At 40.8% G+C, this 14430-nt stretch overlaps 1 protein-coding gene across 2 annotated transcripts in view; it reads right to left on the minus strand.

The window, feature by feature from the left end:
* ACER3 (alkaline ceramidase 3) overlaps positions 1-14195 on the minus strand; it is a 129727-nt gene extending 115532 nt beyond the window's left edge. For both annotated transcript variants that reach the window (XM_069469223.1, XM_069469222.1), the window contains exon 1: positions 14087-14195. In XM_069469223.1, coding sequence (XP_069325324.1) covers positions 14087-14189 — 103 coding nt within the window. In that variant the 5' untranslated portion in view covers positions 14190-14195. The remainder of the gene's footprint in view (positions 1-14086) is intronic.
* Between the last annotated feature and the right edge of the window lie 235 nt (positions 14196-14430).

A 14430-nucleotide genomic window follows, 5' to 3' on the forward strand; every position in this document is an offset into this window, starting at 1 on the left:
GCATGGGTTTGTTTGGTTCTTTTAACTTATTTTGACTAGATTCCAATTCAACTAATATTTATTGAGCACCGAATATTTGCCAGGCACTTCATTGTGAGCTTTCATATGTATCATGACAATTAAATCTCATGACCCTATCAAATATCATTATGCTTATTTTATAGAAACTGATACAAAGAATGATTTGCCCAAAATCACAAGGCTCCATGGAGCAAAGTCCAGATAGGAATCTTGATTCTGATTCCAAGTCCAGTAGCCTTTCCATTATACCAGGTACTTTCCCCATAGTAAAACACCTAAGACTTTCATGGCACTATAAACTGCTTGGGTTGTCTCTTTTGGGCTCTATCCTTTTGCTGGGTCCTAAAATGTTTCTTCATGCCTTTACTTGTTTTGAAATGGTCATCTGCATTACCTAAAACTCTCCAGGTGAGTTTTTTTTCCACTGCCTGGAAACAGCTGGCAAAGAAACAAGAGTAGAACCCAAAAATTGAAGAAACAACTGAAAATTTTAACCTGAAATAATAATGCACTGGACAATACTTCCATTTAAATGTTTACTATTCTATGTATTCCAACTCAGTGAAGTTCCTCAAATTACCATTTGAGGAATTATACTGTTCTTATTTACCGACATACCAATTACTATTCTATTTAAAAAAATCAATTATTTCTTCCTACATGTGCTACAAAGTGACAATTCTTCCTGGTTAATATCTTGGAAGACCTGGGTAAATGCTAAGTAAAGATAAGACTTCCAAATAGACTCAGCCTTCAAGTACTTACTAAGCTCTAATTGCTAACTACAGACTTGAGTCTAAAAGATGGCTTGGTTTAAGCTTGAGAAAGGTATTAGGAGCAAATAAGAATGAAAATTGTTTCTGAAATGAAAAAGTTCAATTTAGCTCATTACCCAGAAAGATCATTTTTAAGCTTTCTTTCAAGTACAGTGTTTTCAGTCTACTGTTACTGTGCAAGGAAATCAACACCTAACTTGGTTTTCAAAGTTAGAAACCTAGGGTCCATTACCAGCTCCGTGATCCTAAATAAATTGCTTATCCTTTTGAACTTGGTTTCCTTACATACAAGGATACCACCTATACCTCACAAGAGAAAAGATGTAAAAGTGTATGGTGAACTTAAAGCTTTGCTTCTCCTAGTATCCAGACGAGCACTGGAATCACCCGAAAGCTTTTAAAAGAAATGCAGACTCTCAGGCCACATTCCAGATCTACTGAACCAGAAATATGTATTTTAACAAGATCCCCAGGAAATTCACATGTACATTAAAGTCTGAGGAGCACTGCTGTCAAGTACTCTGTAGATGTTAGGTATCTTAACCATAATAAAATAGGTCATTAGAAGCTCTTTTTGTCCTGAGGAAGTCCTGTGATCTGGTAAGTCATCAACAACTGTGACATCATCCTCCTCCTCAGCTCCATCATTTCCCAGACTGAAAAAGTATTGAATGTGGGTTTCAGTCTAGGCTTCACCACTAATTTGCAATGTTATCTTGGGCAGACCACTTCATTTCTCAAGGTCTTTTTCCTTATTTATGAAATGAGAAGGTTAGACCACCAGTTCCCACCCTGAGGTCCCTGGACTCACTGGGGTCTGAAAAAGTGGTAATGGAGGGAAGCAGGATAGTACCATAGTTAAGTGCATAGCTTTGCAATTGAATGGCCCTTGGGTCACCTGGGCCCTTGCCTAAGTGATCTTGGGCAAGTTACTTAACCTTCCTAAACTTCAATGTCTTCAACTGTAAAATTAAGAATATAATAGTACCTATCTCAGAGATCAAGCAGTTTAACATATGGTTTACAAATGAGTGCTCTGTCCTAGCACTCTGGGAGGCTGAGGTGGGAGGATTGCTTGAGGTCAGGAGTTCGAGACCACCCTGAGCAAGAGTGAGACCTTGTCTCTATTAAGAGTAGGAAAAAATCAGCTGGGCGTGATGGTGTGTGGCTGTAGCCCCGGCTACTCAGGAGGCTGAGGCAGTAGGATTACTTGAGTCCAGGAGTTTGAGGTTGCTGTGAGCTAGGCTGATACCACGGCAGTCTAGCCCCAGCAACAGAGCGAGACTCTGTCTCAAAAAACAACAACAACAACAACTGAGTGCTCTGCTAGGTAACTTTTTTTAGGATAGAAATAATCTACATCTTGATTTGAATGGTGGTTACACAGGTGTATACACCTGTCAAAACTTTTCAAACTATATACTTAAAACAGATGCATTTTATTACAAGTTAATTATACCTTAAAAAGCTAATTATAAAAGTAGAAAATAAATAAAGAGAGAAGAGAATGCACTCTGACATCAGATTGCATGAGTTTAAATCCTTGACTTGCCACTTGCAAAGTGGGAAACTTTTTTTTTTTTTTTTTTTTTTTGAGACAGAGTCTCACTCTGTTGCCCAGGCTAGAGTGAGTGCCGTGGCGTCAGCCTAGCTCACAGCAACCTCAAACTCCTGAGCTCAAGCGATCCTCCTGTCTCAGCCTCCCGAGTAGCTGGGACTACAGGCATGCACCACCATGCCCGGCTAATTTTTTTTCTATATATATTTTTAGCTGTCCATATAATTTCTTTCTATTTTTAGTAGAGATGGGGTCTCGCTCTTGCTCAGGCTGGTCTCGAACTCCTGAGCTCAAACGATCCGCCCACCTCGGCCTCCCAGAGTGCTAGGATTACAGGCGTGAGCCACCGCGCCTGGCCGCAAAGTGGGAAACTTTTAACAAACTATTTAATTCCTCTCTGCCCTGAATTTCCAGATCTATAAAACAAGACTACTAACAGAGCCAAATTTAAAAAGAGTTGTTATAGGGATTATAATAAGGGTTCTTATTAGATAATACACACATAGAACTTTGGATATTAAGCCCCATAAATGTTAGCTATTATTATTAGGTTAAGTATGAAATGTCCAATTTCCTTAAGTACTTAGTTTGACAATTGATATCTCTGACATTTCACTTTGACACTTCTTATTTTTATTGTGAAGGTACACCCTCATTCTTTCAAATGCACAGTTTGGCTTGTGATTGTCTTTCAAATTTTCTTTTAGAGCAATTTTTGTGAAACCATGGATAAGTCAAAAATTTGTGTTATTTTCAAACATGAATTCCATCATGGAACCAATGCTGCGCACACAGCTCAAAATATCAAAGAAGTGTTTGGGAAGGATGTGGCTAATAAACACACAGTATGTCCATGGTTTGAAAAGTTCCATTCTGGTGCTTTTAATCTTGAAAATGAGCCATGTGCGTGACCTGAGACCAAGGTAGATAATGATGAGTTGAAAGCTGTAGTGGAAGTGAATCCATCTCAACCTACGCATGAATTAGCAGCAAGGTTTGATGTTACTATTCCAACAATTTTGGACCATTTGAAACAAATCGGCAAGGTAAAGAAGCTACATAGATGGGTACCACATGAATTAAACAAACATCAACAGAGAAATCATCTTGAAGCTTGCCTTTCTTTGCTGTCATGGCATAAAGGCAAAGCATTTCCACACTGTATTGTTACCTATGATGAAAAATGAATTCTTTTTGACAATCGCAAGCATTTGGTACAATGGTTGGATAAAGATGAAGTGCCAAAACAGTCCAAAACTGAGTACTCATCAAAAAAAGCTAATGGTGTTTGTTTGGTGGTCCAGCGCTGGTATCATCCACTACAGCTTCACAAAACTTAGTCAGTTACAGCATATATCTACTGCAACCAGTTGGATGAAATGATGAGGATGCTTGAAATTAAGCAGCCCAGATTGGTCAATAAAGATAGGCCAATCCTCTTGCAAGACAACACTCAACCACATGTTGCACAAACACTGCTCAAACTACAGAGACTGGACTCAGAAACTCTGTCACTCAGCACATTCACCAGACCTTGCACCAACTGACTACCACTTCCTCCAGGCTTTGGACCACTTCTTGCAAAGAAAAATATTCAATTCTCAACAAGCTGTGGAAAACACCTTATGTGATTTCATCACCACTCGCTCTCCAGGCTTCTTTGCTTGCTGGCATAAACAAGCTACCATTAAGGTGGCAAAACTGTGTCAATAGTTTAGATGCATACTCTAATTGTACTGCTTCTTGTTTGAGATATAATAAACAAAACTTTTGATTCAAAATTGGACATTTCATATTTAATGACCTAATATTTCTATTGGCTATTTTCTTTTTTTTTTTTTTTGAGACAGAGTCTCACTCTGTTGCCCAGGCTAGAGTGAGTGCCGTGGCGTCAGCCTAGCTCACAGCAACCTCAAACTCCTGAGCTCAAGCGATCCTTCTGCCTCAGCCTCCCGAGTAGCTGGGACTACAGGCATGTACCACCATGCCCGGCTAATTTTTTCTATATATATTTTTAGTTGTCCATATAATTTCTTTCTATTTTTAGTAGAGATGGGGTCTCGCTCTTGCTCAGGCTGGTCTCGAACTCCTGAGCTCAAACGATCCGCCCACCTCGGCCTCCCAGAGTGCTAGGATTACAGGCGTGAGCCACCGCGCCTGGCCTTATTGGCTATTTTCAATATTTCAAAAATCACATTTATCCATAAGATGACTACAATTAAAATATTTTGCTGTTTTCCTTTTTGTATCAATACATTAAGGTAATTAGTGACTGTATCTCATATGGATCATTACAGTGTGGTAATAGTGTCTAGATCTCATCTGACAGGACAGTTACATGTGCCTTTGATTAATTAAAAAGGGGAGAAAGTACATTAACAATTATAATTTATGTTAATAATAAATTATGATTTATGAAAGAGTAATAATAAATTCATGGAGCCCATGAAAGAAAATAATAAAAGGCTTCTTTATGATGAAAAGGTTAAAACAGCTACTATGTTACCACATGATTCAGCAATTCCATTTTGGAGGCTTGAAGAGATATTTGTATGCCCATGTTCACAGCAGCACTATTCACAATAGCCAAGAAGTGGAAGCAACCCAAGCAACAGAAGAATGGATAAAGAAAATGTGGTATATACATACAATGAAATTTTATACAGCCTTAAAAAGGAAAGAAATTCTGATACATGCTACCACAGATGCTACCATGCATGAACCTTGAGGACATTATGTTAAGTGAGATAAGATAGTCACAAAAAGACAAATACTGTATGATTCCACTTATATGAGATACTGAGAGTAGTCAAATTCATAGAGACAGAAAGCAGAAGGGTAGCTGCCAGGAGCTGGGAGAAGGAGAGAATAGAGTGCTATTTAATGTACATAGAGTTTCAGTTTTACAAGATAAAAAGAGTTCTGGAGATTGCACAATAATGTGAATGTACTTAACACTATCAAACTATACGTACACTTAAAAATGGTTAAGATGATAAATTTTATGTTATGTGTATTTTTCCATGATTAAAAATAAATAACTGGCAGTTCTTGTGGCACTAATGCTAGAAAGCCTTTACAAACCTATCTACATTTTAAGTTTTTAATAAGCACCCTTTCCTTGCATTCCAATGTTATCACATACATACGTCCATCACAGTACCTAAAACAATTTACTGAGTCTCTGGATACTGTTTGCGAAGAAAACAACTCAAATTGCGTTTTTCCTCTACTCTTATGACACAACAATCATCACAGAAGACTTCTGTGCCCAAATGTGTGAGGATTTCTCCCCACCCACCAAGCAAGCAATCAATTCTGCAGTAGACACCAGATAAATGTCCTCCAATTCAATTCTGACACTCTCTACTGGAGATAGGATCAGATCCCACAGGCTCAATCCCCAAGACTGGCCCCCTCTTTCTGACACCACTCACAAGTCTGGACCTCTGGAACACCTGATCAATGGGCTCCAAGCTAGGGTTTCTGAAACCCCTTCTTTTAATTAATTTCAATTAATTTGCTAGAGCGGCTCACAGAACTCAGGGAAACACTTAAATTTACCAGTTTATTACAAAGGATTTTTTAAAATTTTGTTTAAAAATAATACAAATTATTTGTACAAATGTGTACAAATAATTGTACATATTCATGAGGTACACAGTAATGTTTCAATACATATAATGTATAGTGATCAGATGGGGTAATTAGCATATCCATCATCTCAAACATTAATCATTTCTTTGCACTGGGAATGTTCTGTATTTTAAAGGATACAAATAAACAGCCAGAGGGAGAAATAGACAGGGCAAGGTCTAGAAGGGTCTGGGGTGCAGGCGCTTCTTTCCCCATGGAGTTGGGGTGCACCATCCTTCTGACACACGGATGAGTTCTTGTTCACCTTCCTGTTCAGCTACTTGGAAGCTCTCAGAACCCCGTCCTCTTGAGCCTTTTATGGAGACTTCATTGGATTAGCATGATTGAAGCATGGACAACCATGGTTGAAATGTGATCGGACAAAAAGGGTATAACCTAATACTAATAGACTGATTGGGAAAATCCAGCAAGGCCTGTCTGTTCAGATTCTTCTGGTGTCCCTGTGCAGCATTTCTTCCTCCAGGGTACTAGGCAGGACCCTTTCTAAAACGAAAGGTCTTAGTATCCACAACCAGATTAGAGTCCTGCCTTGGGCAGGTAAAAGGAGGGCAGGAAAAGGTCAGAGAGAGAGATTCTGTTTCCTGACGCCTGCTTCTGAGGCCTAAAGTGCCCCAACATTATAACAAAAGACTGTAACAAGGGCTATAGGAGTTGTGAGCCAGTAACCATGGACAAAAACATATATATCATAACATCATAGATACATTAAACCCTTTTGTACACTGAATTTGGCCTTTCATTTGGCCTTCATTCTTTAGTTGATTTACAATGCTTTTGAGCTATAGCTGGAGGCAGTGCTGCCTGCCTGTCAATAACCCTCAGGGAAGGAACTATCTTCCTTAAGGTGACAACTATGTCACCTCTGCCAGCCCATAGAGTCCCAGGACCAAAAGAAGCCTGGCGTGTGCTCACTTGAGGCTACTATTCAGGGAGGATGAAAGAAAGGACCCTGGGAAAAGGAAAGGAAAAGAAAGGCACCAAGGGGCTACAAGCAGCCACATGCCTTTTATGGCGTACGTGTATGGCAGAGGCAGCTGGTTAAAGCCTCTCTTGACTTGTGCTGCCGTGGCAAGGAAAGAAAGACCCTTTTCCCCAACCTAAGTGAATCGTGTAATAAAGCTATAAAGGCTGAGGGTTGCCCTCTTTCCTTCTGCCCAGTTCCTATGAGTAGGATGAGCAGAGGGGCAGCAAATCCATGAGAAGGCTTGAATCATCCTAGCCCAAGGACAAATGGGAAACAGCTAGACGGTCATACCAGAAGTTACCGTTCATTATCCCCATCTATGAGAGTCTTACCAATCAGGTTACCTCCTCAGACTGAGGTAGCCTCTATGAAAACCATAATTAGGAATTTTCAAATATTTCTTACCTTTTGATAAATAAAAACCTTCCCTCATATCAATTCTTGGACATTATTCTATCAAATACATTTTTAGGAAAGCATTTCACTTGAAAGTAGGAATATGCCTGTTTGTACCTGTTTGTACCCCTTCTGGCTTCTTGGCTACTTTGAACAGAGGCTGGCTTCATACATAGTTGTACAGTCTGAGTCAACGTCAAACTAGGTACTCAATAAATATTTGCTGAATAAGTGAAACATTCTGAATAATTTTTAACTGGGTAATTCCTCCCTGAGGCCATAATTAAAGCTTAGAATTCCCTTCTACCTCCCTTTTGGTAAATTATTTCTTCCATTAAACCAACAGCACCTGAAACTCCACTTCCTGTAGACAGTATGCCTTGGTAGAAAGAGTCGTCAGACCTAAATTTGAATATCATTTCTGTCACATAATAGCTGTATGGTGCTGAGCTGCTTACTTAACCTAAGACTCAGCTTCCTCCTCTTAAAAATGGGGTAACAACACCTAACATTCCTTAATAGGAATGTTCCAAGGATTAGAAATATATAGGCAGTCTTCACTTCACAATATGCTCAAATTTCAGACATCGCAGTTTAGTTAAATAACACCAATCCCCCAACAACACCATTCAAATTTCAGTTACCATTGCATATTAACTGTGAGTAGCTGAACATAGTACAAACTTCACTACTAGATCTTAAGTTCACAGATCACTGTTTAAATAATAAAAGCATATCACAATCAGTGGCCAACCAAGTCACTTCTTTCAAAATCTGTTGGTGATCAGTCAATGCACATCTGTTACTCAGTTCATGTACAAAAAGCAAAGCATGTAGTTGAGTTGCCTCCCTGTCTCTGGTTAAAAATTTATGTGCCATTTTACAAAAATGAATAACAGGAGGGAACTGGCCAATAATGATGGAAAGGATGCAGAGAAACAAAAAGTGATAATGTTGGAAGTGAAATTCCAATCAAACATAAACGGAGTTATATAAGAAAGCTGACCACAGGAATGTTGATACTGCTACCATTTAAGAGACTCTAGATATGCAGCCTGAGAAATTTAGTGAGGGAAAATTTATCGACATAAATGAACAAAGTGGTTGTGGAGAAAAGGATGAAGATGTCCCAGAAGAAATGACGCTAGCAAAAAAACTCCACATTAAAGGAACTCTCGGAGACATTTCACAATATTGAAAGTGCAAAGGATAAACTTTAGAAGCTGATTCAAATTTAGAAAGGATTCTCAAAGGTACAGAAAAAATATTCATATAAGTTACATGATGGGAAGACAAGCACTGTTCAAACTACTCTTGATAAGTTATTTTACTAAGAAATGAAACACTTTAATCCTCAATGTTTTAAATTATTGTGTACTAAATAAATATGCTTTACTTTTTGGGATGTGGCAAAGTCATAACATGTAACCAAAATGTTTGTACCCTCATAATTTCCTGAAATAAAAAAAATAAATTAAATAAATAAATATGCTTTACTTTTTATTTCCCTATATATTCACAACCAACAGTAACAGAGTTTACATAACAATTACTATGTTCTTCACACTGTGCTAAACACGTTACATACATTATTCCCATTTAATCCTCACTTAATATTTATAAAACGCTTAGAGAACTGCCTGGCATATAGTAAATGATATTAAATGAATAAAATAACCTAAATTACCCTGAAAAAAATTTTTTAAAGGTCACAGAGCAGTGTTTTCCCAATGATTATTATATAACTTTTCCCATTAAGATCACTTTACCTGGTTTTAACTTGCAAGGTCATTTCACCTAAGGCGTGAAACCTTAAGAATTCTCAAAGAAAATGCTGGGAAAACTCTTACAGCCATCGGCCTAGGCAAAGAATTTATGAAGAAGACCTCCAAAGCAATCACAGCAGCAACAAAAATAAATAAATGGGGCCTGATCAAATTAAAAAGCTTCTGCACAGCCAAGGAAACCATCATTAGAGTGAACAGACAACCTACACAATGGGAGAAAATATTTGCATGCTACACATTCGATAAAGGGCTGATAACAAGAATCTATATAGAACTTAAGAAAATTAACAAGAAAAAATCAAACAACCCCGTTAAAAAGTGGGCAAAGAACATGAACAGAAACTTTTCAAAAGAAGACAGAATAGGCCGGGCGCGGTGGCTCACGCCTGTAATCCTAGCACTCTGGGAGGCCGAGGTGGGCGGATCGTTTGAGCTCAGGAGTTCGAGACCAGCCTGAGCAAGAGCGAGACCCCATCTCTACTAAAAATAGAAAGAAATTATATGGACAGCTAAAAATATATATATAGAAAAAATTAGCCGGGCATGGTGGCGCATGCCTGTAATCCCAGCTACTCGGGAGGCTGAGACAGGAGGATCGCTTGAGTTCAGGAGTTTGAGGTTGCTGTGAGCTAGGCTGACGCCACGGCACTCACTCTAGCCTGGGCAACAGAGTGAGACTCTGTCTCAAAAAAAAAAAAAAAAAAAAAAAAAGAAGACAGAATAATGGCCAGCAAACATAAAAAAGTGCTCAACATCTCTAATCATCAGGGAAATGCAAATCCAAACCACAATGAGATATCACCTAACTCCAGTGAGAATGGCTTTTATCAAAAAGTCCCAAAACAACAAATGCTGGCATGGATGCAGAGAGATAGGAACATTCTTACACTGCTGGTGGGACTGCAAATTAGTACAACCTCTCTGGAAAGTAATTTGGAGGTATCTCTAAGAACTAAAAATAGAAATACCATTTGATCCAGCAATCCCACTACAAGGCATCTACTCAAAGGAAAAAAAAATACATTTTACAATAAAGACATCTGCACTCAAATGTTTATGGCAGCACAATTCACAATGGCAAAGATGTGGAAACAACCCAAGTGCCCATCAATACATGAGTGGATCAATAAAATGTGGTATATGTATACCATGGAATACTACTCAACTATAAAAAATAATGGTGAACTAGCACTTCTTATATTATCCTGAGTGGAGCTTGAGCCCATCCTTCAAAGTAAAGTATCACAAGAATGGAAAAACAAGCACATTTACTTGCCATCAAATTGGTACTAAATGAGCAACACTTAAGTGCTCACATGGAAGTAATATTCATCAAGTGCAGGGCGGGTGGGGGGGGTGGGGATGGGTAAACTCACAACTAATGGGTGCAGAGCACACTGTATGGGGGGTGGGCACACTTGTAGCTCTTGTTTGGACGAGGCAAAGGCATTATATGTAACCAAAATGTTTGTATCCCCATAATATTCTGAAATTTTAAAAAAAAGAAAAGAAAGAAAAACAAAAATAAATAATTTTTTATTAAAAATAAAAGATCACTTTACCTGGTATTAACTTGCAAGGTCATTTGTATTGGTCCCATACTATCATGCAAAACAAGGACTGCCTCTACCTACAACTTCCGGCAAGAAGGAGCTTATTATTTCATAACTAAAGAGAGACCCCCTACTTTTCCCCCTGGTCCTTACAATCTCCTCAAACAAAAAGGAATTTGAACTGATCTTGGGAGATGCTAAAAAGGCAGTTTTTCAGCTGCTGAAAGTGACTGAGAACCACTGCCATGTCTGAACATGCAGTTCCACAAACTTATCATTATTACCCAAAAGACACATACCCTAATGCTGAAAGACAGTTGAAAGATAGCAGAATAAATTGAATAGTTATTCAATTTGTCCTTTGTGATAATATAGTATTTCATGTCTGTCTTTATCCCTTGAATGCAGGGGCAAAACAATGAATGTGCGGTAGAAGTAATGATGGGGAGGTAATACATTATAAGTATAGTACCTTTAGAGTGAGACCTCAACTTGAAAACTATCTCTACACTACTTATTGCAACCTTAGGTAAGTTACTTCATAAAGCTTCAATTTCCTAATCTTTGAAATGGGGACAATAATGCCTTCTTTTTGGAATTACTGTAAAGATCAAAAGAGATAAGATTGCCAGGGCAGTGGCTCATGCCTGTAATCCTAGCACTCTGGGAGGCCGAGGCAGGAGGATCGCTTGAGTTCAGGAGTTCAAGACCAGCCTGAGCAAGAGTCAGACCCCTGCCTCTACTAAAAAAGAGAAAAAATTAGCCGGGCATGGTGGCACACCTCTGTAGTCCCAGTTACTCTGGAGGCTGAGGCAGGAGGATCCCTTAAGCCCAGGAGTTTGAGGTTGCTGTGAGGCTGGACACCATGGTACTCTAGCCTAGGCAACAGTGAGACCTTGTCTCAAAAAAAAAAAAAAAAGAGAGAAAGATAAGATATATGAAGTGCTTAGCAAAATGTGAGCACTTAGATAATAGCTATTATTACCATTATTATCCTTAATATTACCATCATTAATATTGTCATTAATGTAAATATACAATGATAAAACTGCATTTGTTTTGAACACACATTTTAAACATATTGTTATTAATCAGCATATTTTTCACAGATCAAATTCTCTTACTCCAAGATTTCATAGATGCTGATCATGGTATGGTATGGTAAGATGACTTGACCTCAACTTCCTCCAGATCACATTCTCCCAAGGTACATGTGCATAGGGCTGCCAATATTCACTCATCCTCTTCTTGAAACTCCTTAGATTCCTATGTGAAAACCCTCCCTGCAGTCTGTTCAGAGTTTCCTCTTCTGAGCACATTGAAAACTGAAATCATTTCCCATTTCTCAGAGCTATCTGCCAGAACACTAGTATCTTGCTCTTTCATAGTCCACATGACTTAACTGCCAGTTTTCTCTTTTGATTCTAATCCCAAACCTTGGTTCTAAACTAAGAGTCATCATTACCTACGTAGACATACAAAGCTGCAAGGGAACTAAAGGCCAACAAAGGGCAGCCCCTTTTCTCTCCTAAACAATTATTTCCTCCTAAAATATTCACATGAGTTTGTTGAGCCATGACTGCTTTAACACTTTCAGTGACAAAAAGCCTTCTTTGCCTTTGCTTTGTTGGAGAAAAAAAAGAAAGAAAAGAAAGTCCTCTATCCCCCAAACCAACCTGTTCCATGACTTTATCATTGGTTAGAAAGTTTTTCCTTATGTTGAAGCAAATCTCCCCACTTAGTTTCTGCCCAAAGGCCCAAATTCCAGATTCTAAAAAAATAAAAAAAGTCAACTGTTCTATATGATAGCTCATCCAATATTTGAAGACTCTTGAGTTTCCCCTTTTCCATGTTACACATTTACAGTTCAGAGAGCATGGTTTTAAGCCCATTCCCTCGTGGTCCTGGTCCTCTGGACCAGGCATGGGCTTACCAAAGCGATCTAACAAAAAACTGGTAAATTAGTTCCTTTGCCAATATTTGTGCTGCCAAGTAATTACACTACAAATGTTCCCTTTCCCCATATTTCTCATTATGTAAAAATTATTAATTTAAACTAGTAGTTCAGAAAAAGTGACTCTCAGCCAAAATCATGGTCTCAAGGAATGGTACTAAGGTCCTGAAAACTGCAAAAAGTGTTCTGTTTTCTTTTTTTAACTTAGCCAATTACTGGAATAGAATAAAGTAGGATCATCTGGCATGAAATGCTTGCCTCTTTCCTACAAAGCCAAACACACATGCCTGGGAGCAGGACTCAACAATGAAAAGGTTAGCTAAGAAGAATTTTGCTTCATATCCTGAGAAGTAGATCCAATTAAAAGAAGGCAGTAATAGCCAAAGAATGTACCTTGCCACGAGCAGGTACCTGAAAGAAGGATCCAATATTATGCTCTCAAAACTTGACCAAACTGAACAACAGAAAAAGAAGGGGCAGATTACTCCTAGCCTGGCAAGAAAAATCATCTGGGAGTACAGACAGACGCACAGAACAACCCCCACCTGGCCAGCAGTGCCTGACAGAGCAGCAGCTAGAGAAGGGCTCTTCCCTGAGTCCTCAGAAGGTGCATTCAGTGGACGCAGTGTCCTCAGATGACCCTACCTTCTAGGTAGTGGTACAGGACAGAGTGGAGCAGGGACTTGGTCCCTTGTGCTCTTGGAGCCCGGCCTGAGCGGGAAGGTTCAGACTAGGTGCTCCGCCTTCTACCTCTCGCGCAAGATGTTAGTTGAACAGCGGTACTCAGAGAGCAGATCATCTCTGGTACCCGAAGATATCCCGTAGGAGGGCAGGGGGGTCTCAAAGCGGTAAAAACTGTTCCCTAGAAGTGAGCGAGGAGGTCTAATAAGAACAGAGAAAAAAAGGGAAAGACTTAGAATTTCACAGATTCGGGGAAGGATGAAGCTAGGAACTCTCCCCTTCTTCCGTGCCCTCAAGGCCAAGGTGGTGGGAGCAACAGCACGGCAGGTGTCCTGGTCCCTCATTCCAACGAGCAGAGTCCTCCACTCTCCCAACCTCCTCTCGGGCTGCCCCCAGCCGGCCCCGACTTCGCCCTCAGGGAGAATTCCCCATCCCAACCCTCCTCCTCAGGCTTTCCCTTGGGTCCTGCGGGAGCTCCCCAGTTCTTTTCCGCCCCCCAACCCTGAGGTCCCTCTTCATCCTGCCCAGACCCTGGCGCTCTTCATTCGACACCCCGGATTCCCCGGTCCGCTCCCCTCAGCTTGCCCCGGCCCAGGGCGCCCCCCCTCCAGCTCCCCGGGTCAGGCCTGGTGCCTCCCCTCGCGGCCAGGTTCGCCCTTTGCCTTCCTCACACGGCGTCTCCTCAGACCCGCGCCCTCTCGCCCTCTCTCCCTCCCTCCCCGCCTCAGGCCGCACTCACAGAACTCGGCGATGTACCAGGTCACAGCGTAGTTCTCCTCGCACCAGTCCAGCGTGGAGGTCGTGGGGCCCCAGTAGCCCTTCCGGTCCGCGGCGGGAGCCATCGCACAGCCACCGCCACCACCGCCCAAGTGCTCCACTCGCTGTTCCCGGCTCGGCGGGCTACCAGGCCGGCTCCGGCCCTGCTCGCGCGCTCGCTCGGCCCCGCCTTCCCCCGAGGGGCGGGGCCTGGCGCCGTTACGGACAGTGCCCGGCGGGAAGGCCCCGCCTACAGGCGCCTCTGGCCGCCAGGCCGGGCGGGGCGCAGTACCCACCCGCAGGGCGCCGGCTGGCCCCGCCCCTCCT

The sequence above is a fragment of the Eulemur rufifrons genome, chromosome 6 (assembly GCF_041146395.1).
Source record: "Eulemur rufifrons isolate Redbay chromosome 6, OSU_ERuf_1, whole genome shotgun sequence".
Taxonomy (NCBI): domain Eukaryota; kingdom Metazoa; phylum Chordata; class Mammalia; order Primates; family Lemuridae; genus Eulemur; species Eulemur rufifrons.